The sequence below is a fragment of the Hippopotamus amphibius genome, chromosome X (assembly GCF_030028045.1).
Source record: "Hippopotamus amphibius kiboko isolate mHipAmp2 chromosome X, mHipAmp2.hap2, whole genome shotgun sequence".
Lineage (NCBI taxonomy): Eukaryota > Metazoa > Chordata > Mammalia > Artiodactyla > Hippopotamidae > Hippopotamus > Hippopotamus amphibius.
The window spans coordinates 22678135-22699865 of NC_080203.1; the positions used below are offsets into that span (position 1 = coordinate 22678135).

Genomic DNA, 21731 nt, shown 5'->3' on the forward strand with positions numbered 1-21731 from the left:
AGATACTACAGTGTCCCATATGTCTATGGAAAGATAGCCCATATTCTTTTTGTATGCCCAGTATAAATGGCAGGAAGGGGGAGAGGAGGCAAGAAAAAAAGCAGTGTAGAATATATGCAGGAAAGAAGGGATGAGAAGAATGCAAAGCAAAGGAAGCTATTAGGAAAAGTTATTGCTTACTATTTCAAAGATTAGCAATTTTTTCATTGAAATTCAGCATTTTACAAAAAATGTAGAAAGAAAAGGAGCCTCCTAGAATTCCAAATACAGTTTCTTTATTCTTGGATACAACTGTTATTTGATCTATCACTATTTCCATCTCCCTGAGAGTGACTTCTATTAACTGGATTTTGGGCTTTAGTTTTAAAAGTAAGAACTTCTATAATGCTTTCAGGTTTCCTATTTATGTAATATTGTGTAGAGATACTTAATGTTTTGCATCATAGATGGAGAGAGAAAAGAAAGGAATGAGTTTGTTAGTTATCTTTAGTTTATTTAATTTGGGGGTAATATGATTCAAAAAGTATAAGAAGGAATACAATGAAAAATCTCACCCCGACTCCTATTTGCCTAGTTCCCAATACAACTCACAAAGGAATAACTTTTTATTAACTTGTTTTGTATCCTCTTTGATTTCCTTTCTGCATATACAGGGTCACTCTTATTTTCCATCTATTAATATTCACAAATCATAGCATATTATATATATACTTCTGCATCTGGAGAAAGTGGCAAACATTCTCTAAAATGTAGCTTTTATTTATTGTTTGTGATTAAAACTATGGGAGACTATATTTCCACATGAGCTGGCCCTAGTTATAAACACAATCATTTTTTGGTTTCTGAATTTTAAAAGAAATATAAATAAGGCTTATATATTTTTTCTCTTTCAGCATTGTTGTCCAGACATGGCACATACAGTTTTGGAAATGATTAAAGTAGAATTTTCCAGTATTGAAAATAAGACTGGTACAGAGACAGGAAAATTGATTATGTTAGTTAGTGACTTTTACTACGGGAGACATGAAGGAGCTGTCGATGATGAAGAGAAGACTTATACAACCTTTAAATGCTTCAGTTGCTTGAAAGTTCTTAAAAATAATATTAGGTATGTAAATACTTATTTCTATTTTTATTTGAAGATTGGGATGCTGCAGATATAAATATTGTATTTCTTTTTCTGTGCCATCCTAGGTAAGCGATTCTAGCTTTCTACTAAGAATAAAGGCAGATTTTCATGTTGAAAAGCTTTTATTGTTTCTTATCTTTTAAGGAGTTTGACACTTGAATCCACTTTAGTTGTATTTCTTTCAGATAGCTTAAGAAAGAACAAAATTTATTTTAAGCTAGGGGAAAATCATTGAATCTTACTTTTCCTATCACAAGAAGAACCACTTTATTCAATTTGAGCTCCTCCATGTTTGTCTTATTTAATGTTCTAATTTTACAATTCATATTTATAATTTTTAGTACATTTTCCTTGCAGAAAAAGTGATTTTTATCATCTTTAGAGAAGTACCAGTTCTATGCAACATGTCTGCTTTGATTTTATAATTTAACACATTTTCAAAGTAGAGATTTAATTCTCAATGGAATTCTGAAGAGTTATACATGTATGCTTCAAATTTTAGTAACTTATACTTTGCAGTCTTTGAATTATATGGCATATTACATATCTATCATCCTAAGTGGGATAGTAACAAGAACAAAGTAACAAGATATATTGATTGGTATTTTTTAATTGGCTATATAGCCTGACATTGTTTTTTCAATATTTTATTATAAAAAATTTCAAATAGTCAGCAAAGTTGAAAAAATTTTACAGTGAACATATCTATATATTTGCCACCTCAATTCTACCATTAACATTTTACTATACTTGCATTACTACATATCTATTTATCCATAGACCCATCTGATTTTTTTTTATACTTTTCAGAGCAAATTGCAGACATCAGTGTACTTTTCTTAGGTGAGATACATATATGTATATGTGTGTCTGCACCTATATTGTGACACACACATGCTTATAAGCTTTTTAAAATATTTACTCTTGAAAACCATCATATATAACTAGCATTTTTTTTTAATTTGTTTATTTGCTGCATTGGGTCTTCGTTGCTGCACACGGGCTTTCTCAGGTTGTGGTGAGCGGGGGCTACTCTTCATTGCGGTGCACAGGCTCCTTATTGTGGTGGCCTCTCTTGTTGCAGAGCACGGACTCTAGGCACGTGGGCTTCAGTAGTTGAGGCAGGTGGGCTCAATAGTTGTGGCTCATGGGCTCTAGAGAGCAGGCTCAATAGTTGTGGCTCAAGGGGTTAGTTGCTCCGTGGCATGTGGGATCTTCCCAGAGCAGGGCTTGAACCCGGGTCAACTGCATTGGCAGGCGGATTTTGAACCACTGCACAACCTTGGAAGTCCCCATAACTGGCATTCTTAAACATTCTATAGGTAGGTCATTTCTAAGCCCAGCATTTATTTTATTTTCTGGTGAATTCGTGGGTCCAAAATGAAGTACGTAGGAAAACACTGAAATACACTGTAATATAAGCCTAAAACAATTGCGAATGCTACATTTATGGTAGTGCTTTATAGTTTTCAGAGACCTTTCACTTTTACTATTCATACATGTCTTCACACTTCTTTCCCTCCTTTTATCAAGCCCTACCAGCCATCAATTGCTAATGGTCCCAGTAGCTTAACAGAAGAGAAATTGTGCTTTGAGATGTAACACTGAAACAATGTTATGATAAAACTCTGTGACCTCCTTCCATATTATCATTCTTATAGTAAAATACATCAGAAAATAATGTCAGTAAATTTGGTAAAATGCATAGAATAGTGGTTCATTAGTTAAGTTCCTTGTTATACTTAAATATGATGTGTAGGATATTATAGAAGTTCTTCCAGCATTAGCTTTTTGGCTTTTCTTTAAGATTAGCCCATTTAATATTAAACATGAATTTTTTTTCTTTTTTTGTTTTCATTTCAAAAGACTGGCTACAGATTTCTTGATTATCAGAATACCTAGAAACTTTAAACTAACCATATTTTGTAATACCTAGGAATTTTGTGGCATTTTTGACATACTATTTAGTAAGTGAAACTGGAACAGTAAACACTGGGTAACCAAAGATGTTATATGTGTAAAATAACATTTTACCTTGACGGTAAAAACTAGGATGGAAAATTGATGGTTTTAAAGGATGGTAGACGCTAATAGCTCAAGATTTCTCCTCTTAGCCCTGTAAACATATTGTAGGATATTTTTCCTAACATTGAGTGCTACCAAAACCAGTTAGGGCTATTTCATTCTGAGAATAGCCTTGTGAGGGGCTTTCTTTTTTCCACATCTCCATCTGCTGGTTTTAAGAAGTGTGAGCTGCCGATGGGGGCAGGGTAATAACTGAGAGATAGCTAGTTGGTTAACAGATTATTTTATACAAATAAACTTTACTAAAGTTATGAGCTGAAAGTTTAATGGTTCATGACCTTTATATGTAAATATTTAGGCAAGACTAGGATTTTTAAGTAGATTTTAATAGAGATGATGTTCAAATGAAAGGAGGAAAAAGATATTTCACAGTGTACCATAAGCAGCTCTAAAAAGAAGTGGTGTTTTCTGGAGGTGTAAAGAGATAAATGTTTAAACCTCTGTAATGATTGCTGTCTAGGTTGCTGACATTATTACTTCATTTCAAGATTATTTCCTTTAGGGACTCATAGTGACTAGCTGTTAATATTTGACCCAGACTTAAGATTGTAATTTTGATTAAATAACTTTAAGATTCAGTAAAACATTTCAGTAAGCCCTTTGAAATAGGCATGCCTGTTTATATTATACTCTCTGCCATTGAAGGTCATAGTTCCTTCTCATAAGAAGCCTTTTAGGGAATCTGTCATAGCAGAATGTAGAACTGAAAAATGGACGGTGCTACAAAGGGCACAGTCTGCAAGTTAAAATGAACTGTTGGGGACTTCCCTGGTGGCGCAGTGCTTAAGAGTCCGCCTGCCAGTGCAGGGAACATGGGTTTGAGCCCTGGTCCAGGAGGATCCCACATGCCTCAGAGCAACTAAGCCCATGCGCCACAACTACTGAAGCCTGCATGCCTAGAGTCTGTGCTCTGCAACGAGAAGCCACCGTAATGAGAAGCCCACGCACCGCAATGAATAGCCCCCACTCACAACAACTAGAGCAAGCCTGTGCACAGCAACAAAGACCCAACACAACCAATAAATAAATAAATAAAATGAAACTGTTTTTGCTAACAGTACACCTGTATCATTAATAAAACAAAAGATTCTTGAAATTATAGGTATCAAAATTGCCATTACATGCATTTAGAAACCAAGACACGAATAAAAATACTAACAATTTGTCTTTCAAGCAGCTGAAGCTATTGTAGATCACAAGGCCATCAAGAGATTTCTCATGATTCTGTAGCTGCTTTTGGTGGTAGAGTTTCCTTCCTTTAAGTATTTTATTTTAAAATGTAAATAGTACTTCATGTATGGAAAAGAAGCCTGCTGTTTTTCTTTACAGAAGAAAAATCTGAAATAATGTGGAAGAAGCAAATTAGTGCTATTTCGTATTAACTATATTAATGGATTATTTTAAAACAAAGATGCAAAGAAAAATGTTTACTGATGCACTTAATGAAAGTGATTATTTGAAGTGCACACTTTTGTAGAGGACTATATGACTTTGGAGGTGTTATTTTGAGTAATATAGCTGTATTTTTAACATTTAGGTTCAGATACTTATTTGTGAGATTTGTCTTTGGTTATATATTTGAATATTTGTACCTGTTGACAATCATTTATAGGTTTATGAACCACATGAAGCATCACTTGGAACTTGAGAAGCAGAACAATGAGAGCTGGGAAAGCCACACCACCTGCCAGCACTGCTACCGTCAGTATCCCACACCATTCCAGCTGCAGTGTCATATTGAGAGCACACACACTCCCCATGAGTTTTCTAGTAAGTCACAATTTTATTAAAGTCCTGAACATTAATGATTTTAATTATCTAACCTATGAGGAATCCTTAAGAATTCTGATGGAAAAATAAGAATAAGAAATAGACTTTGTAATTTGGGGGCAAAGTTGAAAACATACTGTAACTTGTGTAAACTTTTCAATAAAATTACTTGCTAAAATTGAAGTCCCTCTTGTAAATTGAAACTTAAGTAACTGCAGTGATAGTTAAAATCACGGAGTCTGGAGTTAGGTAGCTTGGATTCAAATCCCAGCTCTGCCTCTTAATACAGCTGTGAGATGTCAGGCAAGTTAATTAATCTTTCTGTGCCTCAGGTTCCTCATCTAAAAAATGGGGATAAAATTAACAGTACCACTCTCAGTGATGGTATGAGAATGAAACAAGCCAATAAGTAAAGTCCTTAGAACAGCGTTACAAAGTTAACCCCTATAGAATCATTGAAACCACCATCACCACTATTATTATTACTTGTTGTTGCTGTTGTTATGGAGGTACAAACTGAATCTTTAATTTCTACATCCTGAAAATGATGTAATGTGTTTTTTTCCACTTTCAGCTGTTTGTAAAATCTGTGAATTATCATTTGAAACAGAACATATTCTTTTACAACATATGAAGGACACCCATAAACCCGGTGAAATGCCATATATTTGCCAGGTACACACATATTCTATTGTGTATTTAGGTGTTTAATTTTCACATGCTATGAAATATTGTTCTTTTGATTTTTTTTAACCATTTAAATAAAAATGAGTTACTAAAATGAAGACCCTCTTCAGTAGTTGAAACTCTTGGTTTAACTCATGTATGTGTGGGTGGTGGGTTGGATTTGACCTGTGGGCCATAGTTTGCTGACCCCTGTACTAGACAAACAAAAAGCCCTGCTGGAGAACGACAAACATATGCACTTTCTTACCCTGTAGGGATGAACATAGACTTGCTAGACAAATAGGAAATACTGTTAGTTATGGGGAACTCAACTAAAGGCTTTGGGGCCAGTATTTTTCCAGAATTTGAAGTGATTCCCAATAAGATAGCAAGATAAATTGCCTCTGTTACAGCCTGGATGCTATTTAAAATCCAAAGAAGAGTATCCTCCATTTGATGTAGCAGTAAAAACTTTATAAGTCAAGAGGTGTCAGAGTTTGAAAATTCAAGTCAGGATGGGGGATAGTAGATCTGAAAAGAAGAAGGGAATCTACTGATGTTTAGGAATATATCCCTAAACTTTGAAAGACAACTTTTCTGTTTCGAAGATTATCTGTATTACATGCCATATCAGGATCCTTGGTTGTACCGGCAGCAGAGCTAGATTAGTAGTACATAATGTTACTCTAAACAAAGGACTTATTGTTGCTGCTTTGAACAACTTATCATTGCTGCTTTGATACAATTGCAATCAGTTATAAATTTTCAAGTTAAATTAAATCTTCTTTGTGTTTCTAGGTTTGCCAGTTCAGATCATCAACATTTTCTGATGTAGAAACTCATTTTAGAGCATCCCATGAAAATACTAAGAACTTGCTGTGTCCATTTTGCCTCAAAGTTAGTAGAATGGCAACCCCCTACATGAATCATTACATGAAGCATCAGGTGAGATGTAGCAGTTATTTGTTCATTTTGACTTAGTGAAAAGGTTATATATATAAACTTAGAACATTGGTTAAATTTGTTCTAGAAGGAAAGCAGAGTTTTTCCAAATGACACAATTAATTTATAATTTATGCCGAAATATTGATACTTGTGAAACTTCCACTTCTTTTCCTTGTCTGCTTCCTGGTGATGACGAGGCTGGTGAATAGTGAAAATTCTGGAAAGTAGGTAGAAATAGGAAGCCTAGAGTGGAGGAGAAGAGGAAAGATGAGTGGAATATTTTACAGTGGACATTTCAAGGGTTTGAGAGTGGTGAGAATAGGAATGATTTTAAAGGTAGTTAATCAAGAGCAGGGAAAAGTATAAGTTTGAACTAAAGAAGGTAAGACTGAGGATTCACAATCTTCTGTTTTCCTCTTTCTCTTCGAAGTTTATTTCCACTTTCTAGCCCCCTTTCCTTTTTCTTTTTTTCTTTTTTTTTTTTTTTTTTTTTTTTGGCCACATGGCCTGTGGGCTCCTAGTTCCCTGACCAGGGATGGAACCAGGGCCCCCTGCAGTGGAAGTGTGGAGTCCTTACCACTGGCCTGCCAGGGAATTCCCTAGCCCACTTCTTATTATGAGAAGACGAGGTTGTCATCAGTGATCCAGGATGATCTCTTGTAGCAGCCAGTGAGAAAGGAAACAACAGTGACACTTATTTCTAGATATGTGAACTATGCCAAAGAACTGTGTTTAGGTTCTAACTTGTTTCTTAATGACTTTTGCCAGTTCTGCTGTGTGATTTCTGGAATATCAGTACTAGCACTTGCAACTTTCCCTTGAATTTTTATTTTATGCTTGCTGGTTCTTTTCCTGACACAATTAAAACATCATTTATTTGTGCTGAGAACTTTGATAAAACAGTGAGCCTATTCTTGAGTGCTTGAAAGAGCAGTCGTACATTTGCCAGAATCAGAAGTCAGTGAATTTACTGTATCTGATCATGTACAAGTTTTGTCTTCTCACTGATCAGCTCATTACATTTCCTGATTATTAAATGGAGTATCATGGCCATTTTATTCAGCACTTGTGCTAACATTGCTTTCAGTTCCAGTCATTAAATAATCATGAAATCAATTTATAGTTGTTAATTGGAAAAAATAAAAAAAATACAATATCCAAATATATTCAGGATCACATATGTTGTGGCAACATGCTTATTTTTTTATCCTGGTATGTCACCTCAGTGTTAAGAACCTCTGGCAAAATCTTTCTATACTGGAGTTTTCCCAACAGTGTTCCATCAGATGTCAAATAGATGTTCTACTCTAAAATTGTTCCTGGGAAAAAAATCCAGTAAATGGCTGGACTTACAAAATGAATAGTTTTTTGTTTATTTTTAATAGGATTTTTCAGAGCTTTTAACATGCTAAAAAATGCTTCAAAGATCATAAATCTCCAAGCAAAGGATGTTGTATATATTGTTCCCAAAACTTATTGAATCCTTTATTTGCACGACACGTATTAAGATTTCTTGAGGAATCAAGTTTGTGAAACACTGATCTTGGTGCTCTATATTGCATCTTTTGACCTTTGATTTTGAAAGAAAGGATGAGATATAAAGCAGTAGCTCTATTTTATCATGAAGCTTTTAGCATAATTCTTTTTCTTGTGCTTTACTAAGCTCCAGAGTGAGGTGTAGATGTGGAGGGAGTAATAGATACTTAGAAAGGTAAGAAAGAGACAGATGGGCCTGCTGTGAGGCTGTCTCTTAAGTGATTTAACCTGATCTGTGGTCACTCTTCATACTGTGAGTTGTATGTCTTAACTTGCCACATGTATAGGAAAGCGTTAACCCAGCAGGTTTGAGTTGCTCAAATCATGCACATTTTCAGAAGGGTCTGAAAGGGCATAACTGACCCTTGGCTAACTCCTGGAAACTGAGCCTTTGTTATTAATTCATGAGTGTTTTACATGCCTGGAACCTTGAGCCATGGTGTACCAGCTTTTCTAGATCTTGTGCAAAAATATGATTATGGTGAATACCTGCTCTTCTTCTGGGAGTCTGAAGATTTGGTGACTGAACCCCATAAAAAATGTGGGCTCTAGACTCAAGAGCTTCCTTGGAAAACAAAACAAAACAAAAAACCCAAAAAAACTTCATACCTGTTGCTGCAGTTAGTTGCTGGGGGATTGATGAGCATGTCCTATGCAACTCCATTGGGAGAGGGCACTTGGAAACTGGTGCCAGTATCCTTCAGACTTCACCCAATGCACTTTTTTCCTTTATTAATCCCATTCTGTAGCTTGTCACTGTAATAAATCATAGCTGTGAGTATAGCTTCTTTTAAGCCCTGTAAATTCTTCTACTGAATCATCAAACCGGGGAGTAGTCCTGGGATTACTGACACACCATGGGTGTCCAGTTTTTTTGTAAGTTTGGAGTACCTAAGAGCAGGCAGTCAGCAATCAAGGAAAGAGTCTATTAATAAGAAGGATCATCGGGGGGTGAAGGGGAAGCTGAGACGAAGCAAGAGAGTAGCACAGACACATATATACTACCAACTGTAAAATAGCCAGTGGGAAGTAGTTGTATAACAAAGGGAGTGCAACTCGAGGATGGAAGATGCCTTAGAGGACTGGGACGGGGAGGGTGGGGAGGACTTGAGGAAGGGTGGGGGAGGAGTCGAGGGAGGGAGGGAATACGGGGATATGAGTATAAAAACAGATGATTGAACTTGGTGTACCCCCCAAAAAATAATAAATAAATAAATAAAATATAAAAAAAAATACGAAGGATCATCAAGCAGCCTTCAAAGTATTTGCATTTTGTATATAATTGTTCACAAAAGACCTAAAAACCATAGCTGAGCAAAATTATAAGTTTGTAATTGAGATGATATTTGGGCAGTTTTAGATAATAAGAATTATTGAATCTGTGGCTCATTTTATTCTTTTTAAAGACTTTGGTTGTAACCTTTTCCTTAAAAGAATATCTTATTATGTATTGAGTGATTCCAGAGCTAACAATACAGTTTGTACAACTTTTAAGAAGGGATGAAGGATTTAGATCTTTATAGTAATAACAAGCAGTTAACATACACTAATCACTTGCTGTATGACAGTCACTAGTGCTTTTACTTGCATTATCTTGTTTAATCCTTACAGCCACTCTACAAAGCAGGTATGTGATCATTTCCATTTCATAGATAAGGAAACAAAGCTTTATAGAGAGTCAGTTACCTTGCCCAATGTCACATTCTCTAATAATTGGCAGAGCCAAAAATTGACCTAGGGCCCAAGCTTTTACCACAGAGTCATTCTGCAGGCATTAGGTCTACAGGCAGATATTACAGATAGTCAAAATTAGCCTTGAAAACCCTCAGATCACCCAAACAGTGTTGTATCCTTGTCAAAAAGTTCAACACAATTTTTTCTGTATCCTTGGAATAGGTCACCACTTTTTGGTTGAACATCATATTATTTTTAAAACGTACTGTATTATCATTCTCAGCACATCATAAGCATACATGCATAAGAGAGATATGAAAGACTTGAGTTTGTCTAAGGGAATAGTAGGTTAATGTCCTCATCTCAGGGCTCTGGACAGATGCTCACTGAACAGAATGGCAGACATTTTAAACTAGTTTAACTCTGCCTGCTTCTCATGTGCGCTCTCTGTCAGTCTCTTGCTGCCTGCCTCACTGTTTATTTAACAAATATTTATTTACTGCCTAATATAGGCCAGGGACTGTTTTACAGAAGTGAGCAAAACAAAATTTGTGCCCCCTGGTATTGGCATTATAGTGGTGGGGGGGGGGTGAGAATGCATATTATGTCTGAATGTGTCTGTATGCCAGCTGGTGATAAGGACCATAGGAAGGAAATACAGGAGGATAGGGAATGCCAGGGCTTAGGAGGTGAAAGAGTAGTTTCTGCTTTTTTTATGGGGTGGTCAAAGAAGCCTCTCCAGAGGAAATAAGGGATTAAGCCATGTGGCTATCTGGGAGCGAATATTCCAGGCAGAGGGAACAGTAAGTAGGCCGTGAGGTGAGCATATATCTAGATGTTAAAGGAGCTGCGAGGAGACCAGTGTGGCTGGAGCATGTTAAACAAGTGGGAGGAAGAGTAGTAGGAAATGAGGTTGTAGCAGCAGAAGGCGGGGAAAATAGTGTAGGGCCTTGTAAGCCAGCGTCAGGATTTTGGAGTGTTATGGGAAGCCGTTGAAGTGTTTAAGCATGCGAGAGATTATTCTGGCAGCTATAGAGAGAATAGACTGTTGGGAGGAAAGAGTGGAAACAAGGAGAAGGTAGAAGGCTATTGTGAGAGTGCAGGTGAGTGGCTTGAACTGATCTGATGGCAGTGGTCTGAGGTGATGAAAAGTGGAAAGATTATGCTTTTGAAGGTAGAGCTGAAAGGTTTTATCAGTGGGGTGGGTGTGGGGTGTGAGAGAAAGAGTTAAGAGTGACCAAGTTCTTTCATCCTGACCAGCTGTAAGAATGATGTTCCCATGTATTGAGATATTGGGAAAACTAGGGAAGGAACAGATTTCTTTTTTTCAGGGTAGATGGGGGAAAATCTAGAGTTTAGTTTTGTCCATGTTGATTTGAAATGCATGTTAGATATCAAGTAGTGATGTTGAGTAGACAATTGGATGAATGCTATTTAAAATCATGAAACTGGATGAGATACAGGTACAGGTAGACAAAAGATTTCTTCGAACTATGTCTGGGGAACTTTCTGTCATGTTACCTTGCTATCTGCTTCTTGACTGAAGTTTTTTTTTTCCCCATTTCCCCTCTCTTGAGTACATATAGGTGAATCTGTTTATGTTGGCTGTACCTATGATCCAATTAACCATGCTTCTTAAGATGAAACTAAAATAGTAATACAGATACATTATATTTACCTATTGCTTTGAACTTTGTAAAGAATTTTTATTTATCAAATACCTGCTGTGCACCAGTAATGGCTAGACACTTTAATGCATGTTACCTCATTTGATTTTCCTAAATGTTTATTTGTGTTTTAAATGGAAATAATGATGAACCTGTGGAGATACAGCTTTAGAGAAAACATTCTTTCATATTTGTATGTTATTCCAAATTTACAGATAAATATAAAATACATCTTTTAATTGATGACAGCATATACATAAAAATTGCGATTGTTAATATATAGTAGAAAGAACACTAACTAGCTATGAGCAAGTGCCTTACATCTCTCTTGGGTCCTGTTTCCTGTTGGTAAAATAATAATATGACCAGATCTGGGAAGGAACATAGTCAAGGGGTTCTCAAACAGTAGATTCAGATCAGTTGTTCTGATTTATGCCTCTGTAACCATGCCATCTAATATAATAGTCACTAGCCACGTGTCTATTTACATTTAAATTAGTTTAAAATTAAAATTAAACTTAAAAATCAATTTCTCTGTTGCACTTGCCACATTTCAAGTGCTCAATAACTACATGTGGCAGTGGTTACCATATCAGACAGTGCAGGATAGAACATTATCATCACTGTTTAAAGTTCTGTTGGACAAACACTGAATTACACAACCATTTCTATAACATAACTTTCCTGGGAGTGTCTGGTTAAATTTGTTTGGTTTTAGAAAGTTCAGTTTATTTTACCAACTTGTGAAACAAATGGAAATAACAAAAATTATTTGATCTTTCCAAGAATAAAAATATAACATAGCTCATTTTCATGGTATATGTTCAACTAGTTTATACTTCAAATTAATAATTAAATGGACTCACACCACAAATAGTGTAGTACTTGTCCCATTATAATCTAATTGATATAATTACCATATTGATTGCCTGTATGATTACAGATAGTTTTGAAACCCAAATACTAATGCAAGAAGTACTTTTAAAAAATGAAAAACTTTGGAATTATTTATGATAGGATGTGGTAAAATTCTGGTTTTAAAATTCTTTAGCTATTAGAATTAAGAGCAATTTCAGGCCTCGGGATTTGTGGTGGTAGATATTATTGTTTCTAATATTATTTCTAATATTTATTGCAAACAGAAGAAAGGAGTTCATCGTTGCACAAAATGCAGACTGCAGTTTTTGACCTGCAAGGAGAAAATGGATCACAAGATCCAGCATCGGACATTTATAAAGCCTAAAGAGCTACAAGGATTGCCTCCTGGTACAAAAGTGAGTTTTAAATATGTTGTATTTTAGCATTGTATGGTAATAGAAATAAACCCCTGCCTGTTTTTATCTATTCAATATAATATTGAAAATTGACTTCTGGTTGCCATTAAAATTTTAATTTTAGGTTTTATCATTCTTATGCTTGGAAAGAAAATTTTCTATCCATTGTTTTTTGAGTTGATTGAAATGTGCTATGTTGGAGCATGTTCCTTTGTAGTGAGTGCAACTATATTAACTGTTGGCTGAGTCACTGTGTTATTTCAATATCCTATAGCCGGTTTTTGAGCTTTTCTAGTTGGCAGCATGTACGTCAGCTTCAGCTGGTGAGGAATCATGTTTAATTTATCTTTGTGTCTCCGACATCTGTCATAATGCCTTGAATGCCATAGTTTGTTCAAGCTGGTACTACTAAGTCTACTCTTAGAGAAGCAAATTGAGTGAGCAAACACATATCTGACTACACATTTCATTTTCCCTGTTTACCTTATGTACATCTGTTTTCTTTTATGTAAAGTCAGCTTTTGACTATTTGCTCCAATGGAAGGATGCATAATCCAAAGTGAAATAATTCCCAAACATTTATATTTGGCTTTGAGTACTAACCTTTGAATGTGAATACGTCTGCTATTTGAGTTCATTAAAATAATGTAAAGCAATGCTCTGAAGCTCTAGAGGGAGAGAAGCTATCCCGTATCCTTCCGTGTAGTCCATTCATTCTGTGCTGGAACAAGACACGCAGAATACTAATAAAAGCAGTGCAATCGTCTCTCATATCTTCCCTTATTAATAATAATAGTAATAATTAGTATATTATATTATAATATTAATAAATGATACTAAATGTCTTGTTAGCACTTCAGGATCAAGCTTTCAGGGTGCTTTTTCATACATTCTATTATTTAATCCCTGTAACAAACCAATGAGGTAGAGAAGGCAGGTATTATTCCCATATTACAGATGAGGAGGCTTAGAGAGGGTAAGTTACTTACTCAAAATCACATGGCTAGTAAGAGGTAGTATTGAAATTTAACCTCAGGTCTTTTGACTTCTAGTTCAGTTCTTTTTGTATGATACCAAACATATAGGCGACTGTTTTTCATTATTAACCGATGGGTATAATTGAACATTTCTTTTTCTGAATACTAAATGATAAATTTTGTTAGCGCCAAGAAAATTTTGAATATTATTAAACTCTCCATGCTGTATGATGAATTGATGTAACCTCCACAATAACCTTTGGAACCATAAATCCTGCCCAGTGAACCCTCAGAGAGAGCAGGTCACTTTTACTGGAGATCCGGTGTTTTTTATTGGGGGGGGGGTGCATTGTTGTTGTTTAATTGTGGTATAGTTGATGTACAATATTATATAAGTTTCAGGTGTAACATAGTGATTCTGGAAATCTGTTTTATAGTTACCAAAGAATAATGCAGGCCTTTCCAGAGCTATTTCAGGATTTGAGATTTAAATTTTGACCTCTATATTTACAAAAGCTATTTAGTTATATCAGAGCATAAAATAGCCACGGAATGTGCTCCTTTGACCCATTAGTATCTGTGTTAACATATAAATGCTATCAATACAAAACTAGTATTACAACAGTAAATAAATATTGAGGTAAATTTCATTTAATTGGTATGACCATTTAGACTAAATGGAAGACTTATCTGATTGTAGTTTATACTTTGATGTTTAACTTTTTGTATTGCAGTGATTTTTTTTGTTAACAGCTTTATTGACATATAATTCATATATCATACGATTCACCCATTTAAAGTATACAATTCAGTGGTTTTTAGCATCAGAGTTGTGAAAACATCACTACAATTTATTTGAAAATATTTTACGATTTATTTTATCACCCTCTAAAGAGACCCCATATCCATTAGCAGTAACTCCCAATTTCCCCTCCACCAGCAACAGACAGACTTTAATGTATTTTCCATCCCTATGGGTTTTCCTATTCTGGACATTTCATACAAATGGAATCATACAATATGTGGTCTTTTATGACTGGTTTCTTTTGCTTAGCATAATGTTTCTGAGGTTCATCCATACTGTAGCTTGTATCAGTACTTCATTCCTTTTTAAGGCTATATTAGTACTTGTGTATCTGTACTTTATTCTTTTTTATGGCTGAATATTATTCCATTGTATGGATATACCATATTTTATTTATTCGCTCATCAGTTGATGAGCATTTGGGTTGTTTCCACTTTGTGGCTTTATGAATAAGGCTGTCATGAAAATTCACATACAAGTTATTGTGTGTACATTTCTCTTGAATGCAATTGCTAGGAGTGTAACACCTAAGATTATATATAATAACTCTTATGTTTAACATTTTGAAGAACTGCCAAACTGTTTTCCAAAGCTACGGCACCATTGTACATTCCCGCCAGCAATATATGAGGGCTGCAATTTCTCCACATCCTGTCAACACGTGTTGCTACCTTTTTCATTATAACCATTTAGTTGGTCTGAAATGATACATTACTGGAGTTTTGATTTGCATTTTCTTAATGACTAATGACGTTGAGCATCTTTTCATGTGCTTATTTCATGTGTATATCTTCTTTGAAGAAATGCCTACTTAGATCATTTGACCATTTATTAATTAGGTTATTTGTCTTTTTTTGAGTTGTAGGAGTTCTTTATATATTCTGTATACAAGTCTCTTATTAGATATATGGTTTGCAGATATTTTCTCTCATTCTGTGGTTACCTTTCCACTTTGAAGCACAAAAGTTTTAATTTTTATGAAGTCCATTTATCTATTTTCTTTGATTGCTTGTGCTTTCAGTATCATATTTAAGAAATCATTGCCTAACCCAAGGTCATGACGTTTACTCCTGTGTTTTTTTCTAAGAGTTTTATAGTTTTAGCTCTTACAATCTGGTCTTTGATACATTTTGAGTTAATTTTTGTGTGTAGTATGAGGTAGGGGTCCAAATTCATTCTTTTGCATGTAGATATCCAGTTGTCCCAGGATCATTTGTTTTTTTTTTTTTTTTGATATTTATTTATTTATTTATTTATTTTTTGGGGGGGTACACCAGGTTCAATCATCCGTTTTTATACACATATCCCCATCTTCCCTCCCTTCCTTGACGCCCCCCCCCCCCAAGCCCCCCCCACCCTCCCCGCCCCAGTCCTCAAAGGCATCTTCCATCCTCGAGTTGGACTCCCTTTGTTATACAACAACTTCCCACTGACTATTTTACAGTTGGTAGTATATATATGTCTGTGTTACTCTCTCGCTTCGTCTCAGTTTCCCCTTCACCCCCCGCCCCCTCCCATACCTCGAGTTCTCCAGTCCATTCTCTGTATCTGCATCCTTGTTCTGGTCACTGAGTCCAACAGTACCATTTTTAGATTCCGTATATGTGAGTTAGCATACAATATTTGTCCTTCTCTTTCTGACTTACTTCACTCTGTATGACAGACTCCAGGTCTATCCACCTCATTACATATAGCTCCATCTCATCCCTTTTTATAGCTGAGTAATATTCCATTGTATATATATGCCACATCTTCTGTATCCATTCATTTGTTGATGGGCATTTCGGTTGCTTCCATGTCCTGGCTATTGTAAATAGTGCTGCAATAAACATTATGGTACAAGTTTCTTTTGGGATTATGGTTTTCTTTGGGTATATGCCCAGTAGTGGGATTACTGGATCATATGGTAGTTCTATTTGTAGTTTTTTAAGGAACCTCCAAATTGTTTTCCATAGTGGCTGTACCAATTTACAGTCCCACCAACAGTGCAGGAGAGTTCCTTTTTCTCCACACCCTCTCCAACATTTGTTGTTTCCAGACTTTGTGATGATGGCCATTCTGACTGGTGTGAGGTGATACCTCATTGTGGCTTTGACTTGCATTTCTCTGATGATTAGTGATGTGGAGCATCTTTTCATGTGTTTGTTGGCCATCTGTATGTCTTCTTTGGAGAAATGTCTGTTTAGGTCTTCTGCCCATTTGTGGATTGGGTTATTTGCTTTTTTGGTATTAAGCTTCATGAGCTGCTTGTATATTTTGGAGGTTAATCCTTTGTCCGTTGTTTCATAGGCAATTATTTTTTCCCACTCTGAGGGTTGCCTTTTAGTCTTGTTTATGGTTTCTTTTGCTGTGCAAAAGCTTTTAAGTTTCATGAGGTCCCATTCATTTATTCTTGATTTTATTTCCATTATTCTAGGAGGTGGGTCAAAAAGGATGGCGCTTTGATGGATGTCATATAGTGTTCTGCCTATGTTTTCCTCTAGGAGTTTGATAGTGTCTGGCCTTACATGTAGGTCTTTAATCCATTTGGAGTTTACTTTTGTGTATGGTGTTAGGAAGTGTTCTAATTTCATTCTTTTGCATGTTGCTGCCCAGTTCTCCCAGCACCACTTATGGAAGAGGCTGTCTTTTTTCCATTGTATATTCGTGCCTCCTTTGTCAAAGATAAGGTGCCCATATGTGTTTGGGCTTACTTCTGAGTTCTCTATTCTATTCCATTGATCTTCCTTTCTATTTTTGTGCCAGTACCATACTGTCTTGATCACTATGGCCTTGTAGTATAGTTTGAAGTCAGGAAGCCTGATTCCACCAACTCCATTTTTCCTTCTCAAGATTGCTTTGGCTATTCGGGGTCTTTTGCGTTTCCATACAAATCGTAAGATTTCTTGCTCTAGTTCTGTGAAAAATGCCATTGGTAATTTGATCGGGATTGCATTGAATCTGTAAATTGCTTTGGGTAGTACAGACATTTTCACGATGTTGATTCTTTCAATCCAGGAACATGGTATGTCCCTCCATCTGTTTGTGTCGTCTTTGATTTCTTTCATCAATGTCTTAAAGTTTTCTGCATACAGATCTTTTGCCTCCTTAGGCAGGTTTATTCCTAGGTATTTTATTCTTTTGGTTGCAATGGTGAATGGGAGAGTTTCCTTAATTTCTCTTTCTGCTCTTCCGTTGTTAGTGTATAGGAATGCAAGGGATTTCTGTGCATTAATTTTGTATCCTGCTACTTTACTAAACTCATCAATGAGTGCTAGCAGTTTTCTGGTAGAGTCTTTAGGGTTTTCTATATATAATATCATGTCATCTGCAAAGAGTGACAATTTTACTTCTTCTTTTCCAATTTGGATTCCTTTTATTTCTTTTTCTTCTCTGATTGCTGTGGCTAAAACTTCCAAAACTATGTTGAATAATAGTGGTGAGAGTGGACACCCTTGTCTTGTTCCTGTTTTTAGGGGGAATTCTTCCAGTTTTTCTCCATTGAGAACAATGTTGGCTTTTGGTTTTGCATATATGGCTTTTATGATGTTGAGGTAATTTCCTTCTATGCCCATTTTCTGGAGAGCTTTTATCATAAATGGATGTTGAACTTTGTCAAAAGCTTTTTCTGCATCTATTGAAATGATCATATGGTTTTTATCCTTCAATTTGTTGATATGATGTATCACATTGATTGATTTGCGTATATTGAAGAATCCTTGCATCTCAGGGATAAACCCCACTTGATCATGGTGTATGATTTTTTTAATGCGCTGTTGCAGTCTGTTAGCTAGTATTTTGTTGAGGATTTTTGCATCTATATTCATCAGTGATATTGGTCTATAGTTTTCTTTTTTTGTGACATCTTTGCCTGGTTTTGGTATCAAGGTGATGGTAGCCTCGTAGAATGAGTTTGGGAGTGCTCCGCCTTCTGCAATATTTTGGAAGAGTTTGAGAAGGATAGGTGTTAACTCTTCTCGAAATGTTTGATAGAATTCGCCTGTGAACCCATCTGGTCCTGGGCTTTTGTGTGTTGGGAGATTTTTAATCACTGCCTCAATTTCCGTACTTGTGATTGGTCTGTTCATGGTTTCTATTTCTTCCTGGTTCAGTCTTGGAAGATTGTATTTTTCTAAGAATGTATCCATTTCTTCCAGGTTATCCAATTGATTGGCATATAGTTGCTTGTAGTAGTCTCTCATGATGTTTTGTATTTCTGAGGTGTCTGTTGTTACTTCTCCTTTTTCATTTCTAATTCTGTTGATTTGCATCTTCTCCCTTTTTTTCTTGATGAGTCTGGCTAATGGTTTATCAATTTTGTTAATCTTCTCAAAGAACCAGCTTTTAGTTTTATTTATTTTTCTTATGGTTTCTTTCCTTTCTTTTTCATTTATTTCTGCTCTGATCTTTATGATTTCTTTTCTTCTGCTCACTTTAGGGTTTCTTTGTTCTTCTTTCTCTGGTTGTTTTAGGTGTAAGGTTAGGTTGTTTATTCGATCATTTTCTTGTTTCTTAAGGTAGGACTGTATTGCTATAAACTTCCCCCTTAGAACTGCTTTTGCTGCATCCCATAGGTAGGATCATTTGTTGATAAGACTATTGTTTCCCTCACTGAATTGTTTTGGCACCCTTGTCAAAAGCCAATTATGGCTTGCATAATGTGTGATCTTTTTAATATTAACATGATGATTAATTTTCTAAAAATATATATTGCCTTCATTTTTACAGATTACTATTCGAGCTTCACCTGGACCTGTTCATTTAAGACCATTAGCTACATCTTCCAGGTGTACTCCAAGCACTTCTTCTCTTCAGGTCTCACCTCCAGATTCTAAAAGTACAACTTATAAAATGCCTGTAAAAGATAATGCAAGTAAATCTAAGACAAGAATGCTTTATGCAACTACATCCACTGCATGTAAACCTAGTACAAGTTATAACCAAGGCAGAAGTGCACCTAAATACAGAGCAAGAACCTCTTACAAGCAAAGGAGACGACGTAACAGGAAGAGTAGAATCAGCATAGCTTTGAAGAACTTAAGGTAATATCTTTTATTCCTGACCTACAGTCCTAATTTAATATTAAATACTAAAGGTTATTTTAATACAGCTTACCATATCACTAGATATGTACATTTACACGATAATCACTTATCTGGCATAAAAGCCAAGAAGACAATAAAAAGGTACTTTTTATAACTGCTGAACTTGAATTACTGTATTTATTGTATAATTGTCATCTTTTACACTAATCTTATATTTTGTGCTTATATCTTGTGATAGTGTAATTGGTTAACATGATCCTTTTTATTCCAAGGAAACATTAACTGGTATTAGACTTTTTAACTTATTCTAGCTTATTGTTTCAAAGCAAATTTTCAAAGTATAAGTCTCTATTTAAAGATTTAATTTAAACACCTTGGCTTCAATTAATAAAACATTAATAAGGCTTTACCTTATTTTTTTTGTTTTACAATATATTTTTCTCATTTTTTTCTGTCTCCATAAGGTGTCCTCGGGGAGTTCACAAGTGCATTGAATGTCATTCCAGAATAAAAGATTTTGCAAGCCACTTTTCGATATTTATCCACTGTAATTTTTGCAGATACAAAACTAACTGTAGCAGAGCCTTTGTAAATCATATGCTGAGGTGAGTTAAACATGTATACTGCCAGTCAAAACTGCCATTCAACATACTTGGTTTTTTAAAACAAAGCCAGTTTGTCACATCAAGGATATAAAAAGATCTAGCAACAGGGAACTTCTAGGATATTACCCAAAACTGTTTCCTAGCATAGTAACTCATGAAATTAGTGGAACAAAAATTTTAAGAACAGTTAGACTAATGAAATTAAAATAGGTTTGTTAGGAAAGTTATTTTTCTAAGCCTTTCAAAACGTAGTCCATAATTTTTTTTTTCTTTTTTTTTTCTTTCTTTTCTTGGCTTCTTGTTTTGTTTTGTTTTTTGTTTTGTTTTGTTTTGTTTTGGCTGTGTTGGGTCTTCATTGCTGCGTACAGGCTTTCTCTAGTTGCGGTGAGTGGGAGCTACTCTTCGCTGTGGTGGGCAGGCTTCTCATTGCAGTTGCTTCTCTTGTTGCAGAGCGCAGGCTCTAGGCGCATGGGCTTCAGTAGTTGTGGCTCATGTGCTCTAGAGTGCAGGCTCAGTAGTTGTGGCACACAGGCTTAGTTGCTCTGCAGCATGTGGGATCTTCCTGGACCAGGGCTTGAACCTGTGTCCCCTTGCAGGCGGATTCTTAACCACTGTGCCACCAGGGAAGTCCCCATAAATTTTTAAGTGTTTCCAAAATATTTATCAAATAAATACATGTAACCACGTGAGTGTTATCCACTTCAAAGCGGTCACTTTTAGAGACTTCAGCTTTGTCAAAGATGCTAAAAGCATCATCGGTGCTCACATGCTCACTCTCTCACGCTCTCGCTCTCTCTCTCATCCTCCCCTCTGCCTCTCCCTCTCTCTCATCCATCTGTCTGTCCATTTGTCTTTCAAGCGATCCATCTTTGCATTCATTTGATGAATGTGAAATGAGAGACTACAGGGCTATTCCAGTCATGATGCTACTGTTGGAATTCCTTTTCATGTATCAATTGTATTTACATTATTTGAGCACCCACCATGTACTCTATTGCTAGAGAAAGACTTCAAAGCCCATATTACTTTCATTTGAACCTCGTTAGTACTTTATCCCTCCAGGATGAATTTTTTTAAATAGACAAAAATTATTCAGATATAAATATGCTAAGTTGATTATTTAAATTTATTTTCAGTCAAATAAGGTATAACCACTAAAAATGGTTTTCTTGCAAATTATAACAAGAGCTCTATGTTACTTTATGGTCATAGTTAGCTATCACTTTCAAGGTTTTGCCCGCATTTTTTAACGCCTTCAGCACTTAGCTCTCAGTTTTTTTCCGCCTGGTGATCAGCCTGACATCATGCTGCCTTGACTTCTTTAATGCCAGCACTTCACATCCACCTCTCAGGTGTTGTACCCACTTCTTTACCATCATCCAATTTTACCTCATCATATATAATATTCATTCATTTTGAAATCTCATTACCCCAGGACTTTCAGTCTTGACCCCTCTTTCCAGTCCAGCATCACCAATCCAATCATACAGTCAACTTCACCCTCAAGGTCATCTGTTTTGAATGTTGCTTTGGTTTTTGTTCTAGAATTCATTACATCTTTAGTCATGCTCAAC

At 35.7% G+C, this 21731-nt stretch overlaps 1 protein-coding gene across 2 annotated transcripts in view; it reads left to right on the forward strand.

Moving 5' to 3' along the window:
• The window catches only part of ZNF280C (zinc finger protein 280C), a 55918-nt gene that overhangs the window by 25612 nt on the left and 8575 nt on the right, over positions 1-21731 (forward strand). For both annotated transcript variants that reach the window (XM_057719218.1, XM_057719219.1), the window contains exons 10-16: positions 894-1108; positions 4827-4984; positions 5559-5659; positions 6449-6595; positions 12615-12746; positions 19236-19549; positions 20017-20157. In XM_057719218.1, coding sequence (XP_057575201.1) covers positions 894-1108; positions 4827-4984; positions 5559-5659; positions 6449-6595; positions 12615-12746; positions 19236-19549; positions 20017-20157 — 1208 coding nt within the window. The remainder of the gene's footprint in view (positions 1-893; positions 1109-4826; positions 4985-5558; positions 5660-6448; positions 6596-12614; positions 12747-19235; positions 19550-20016; positions 20158-21731) is intronic.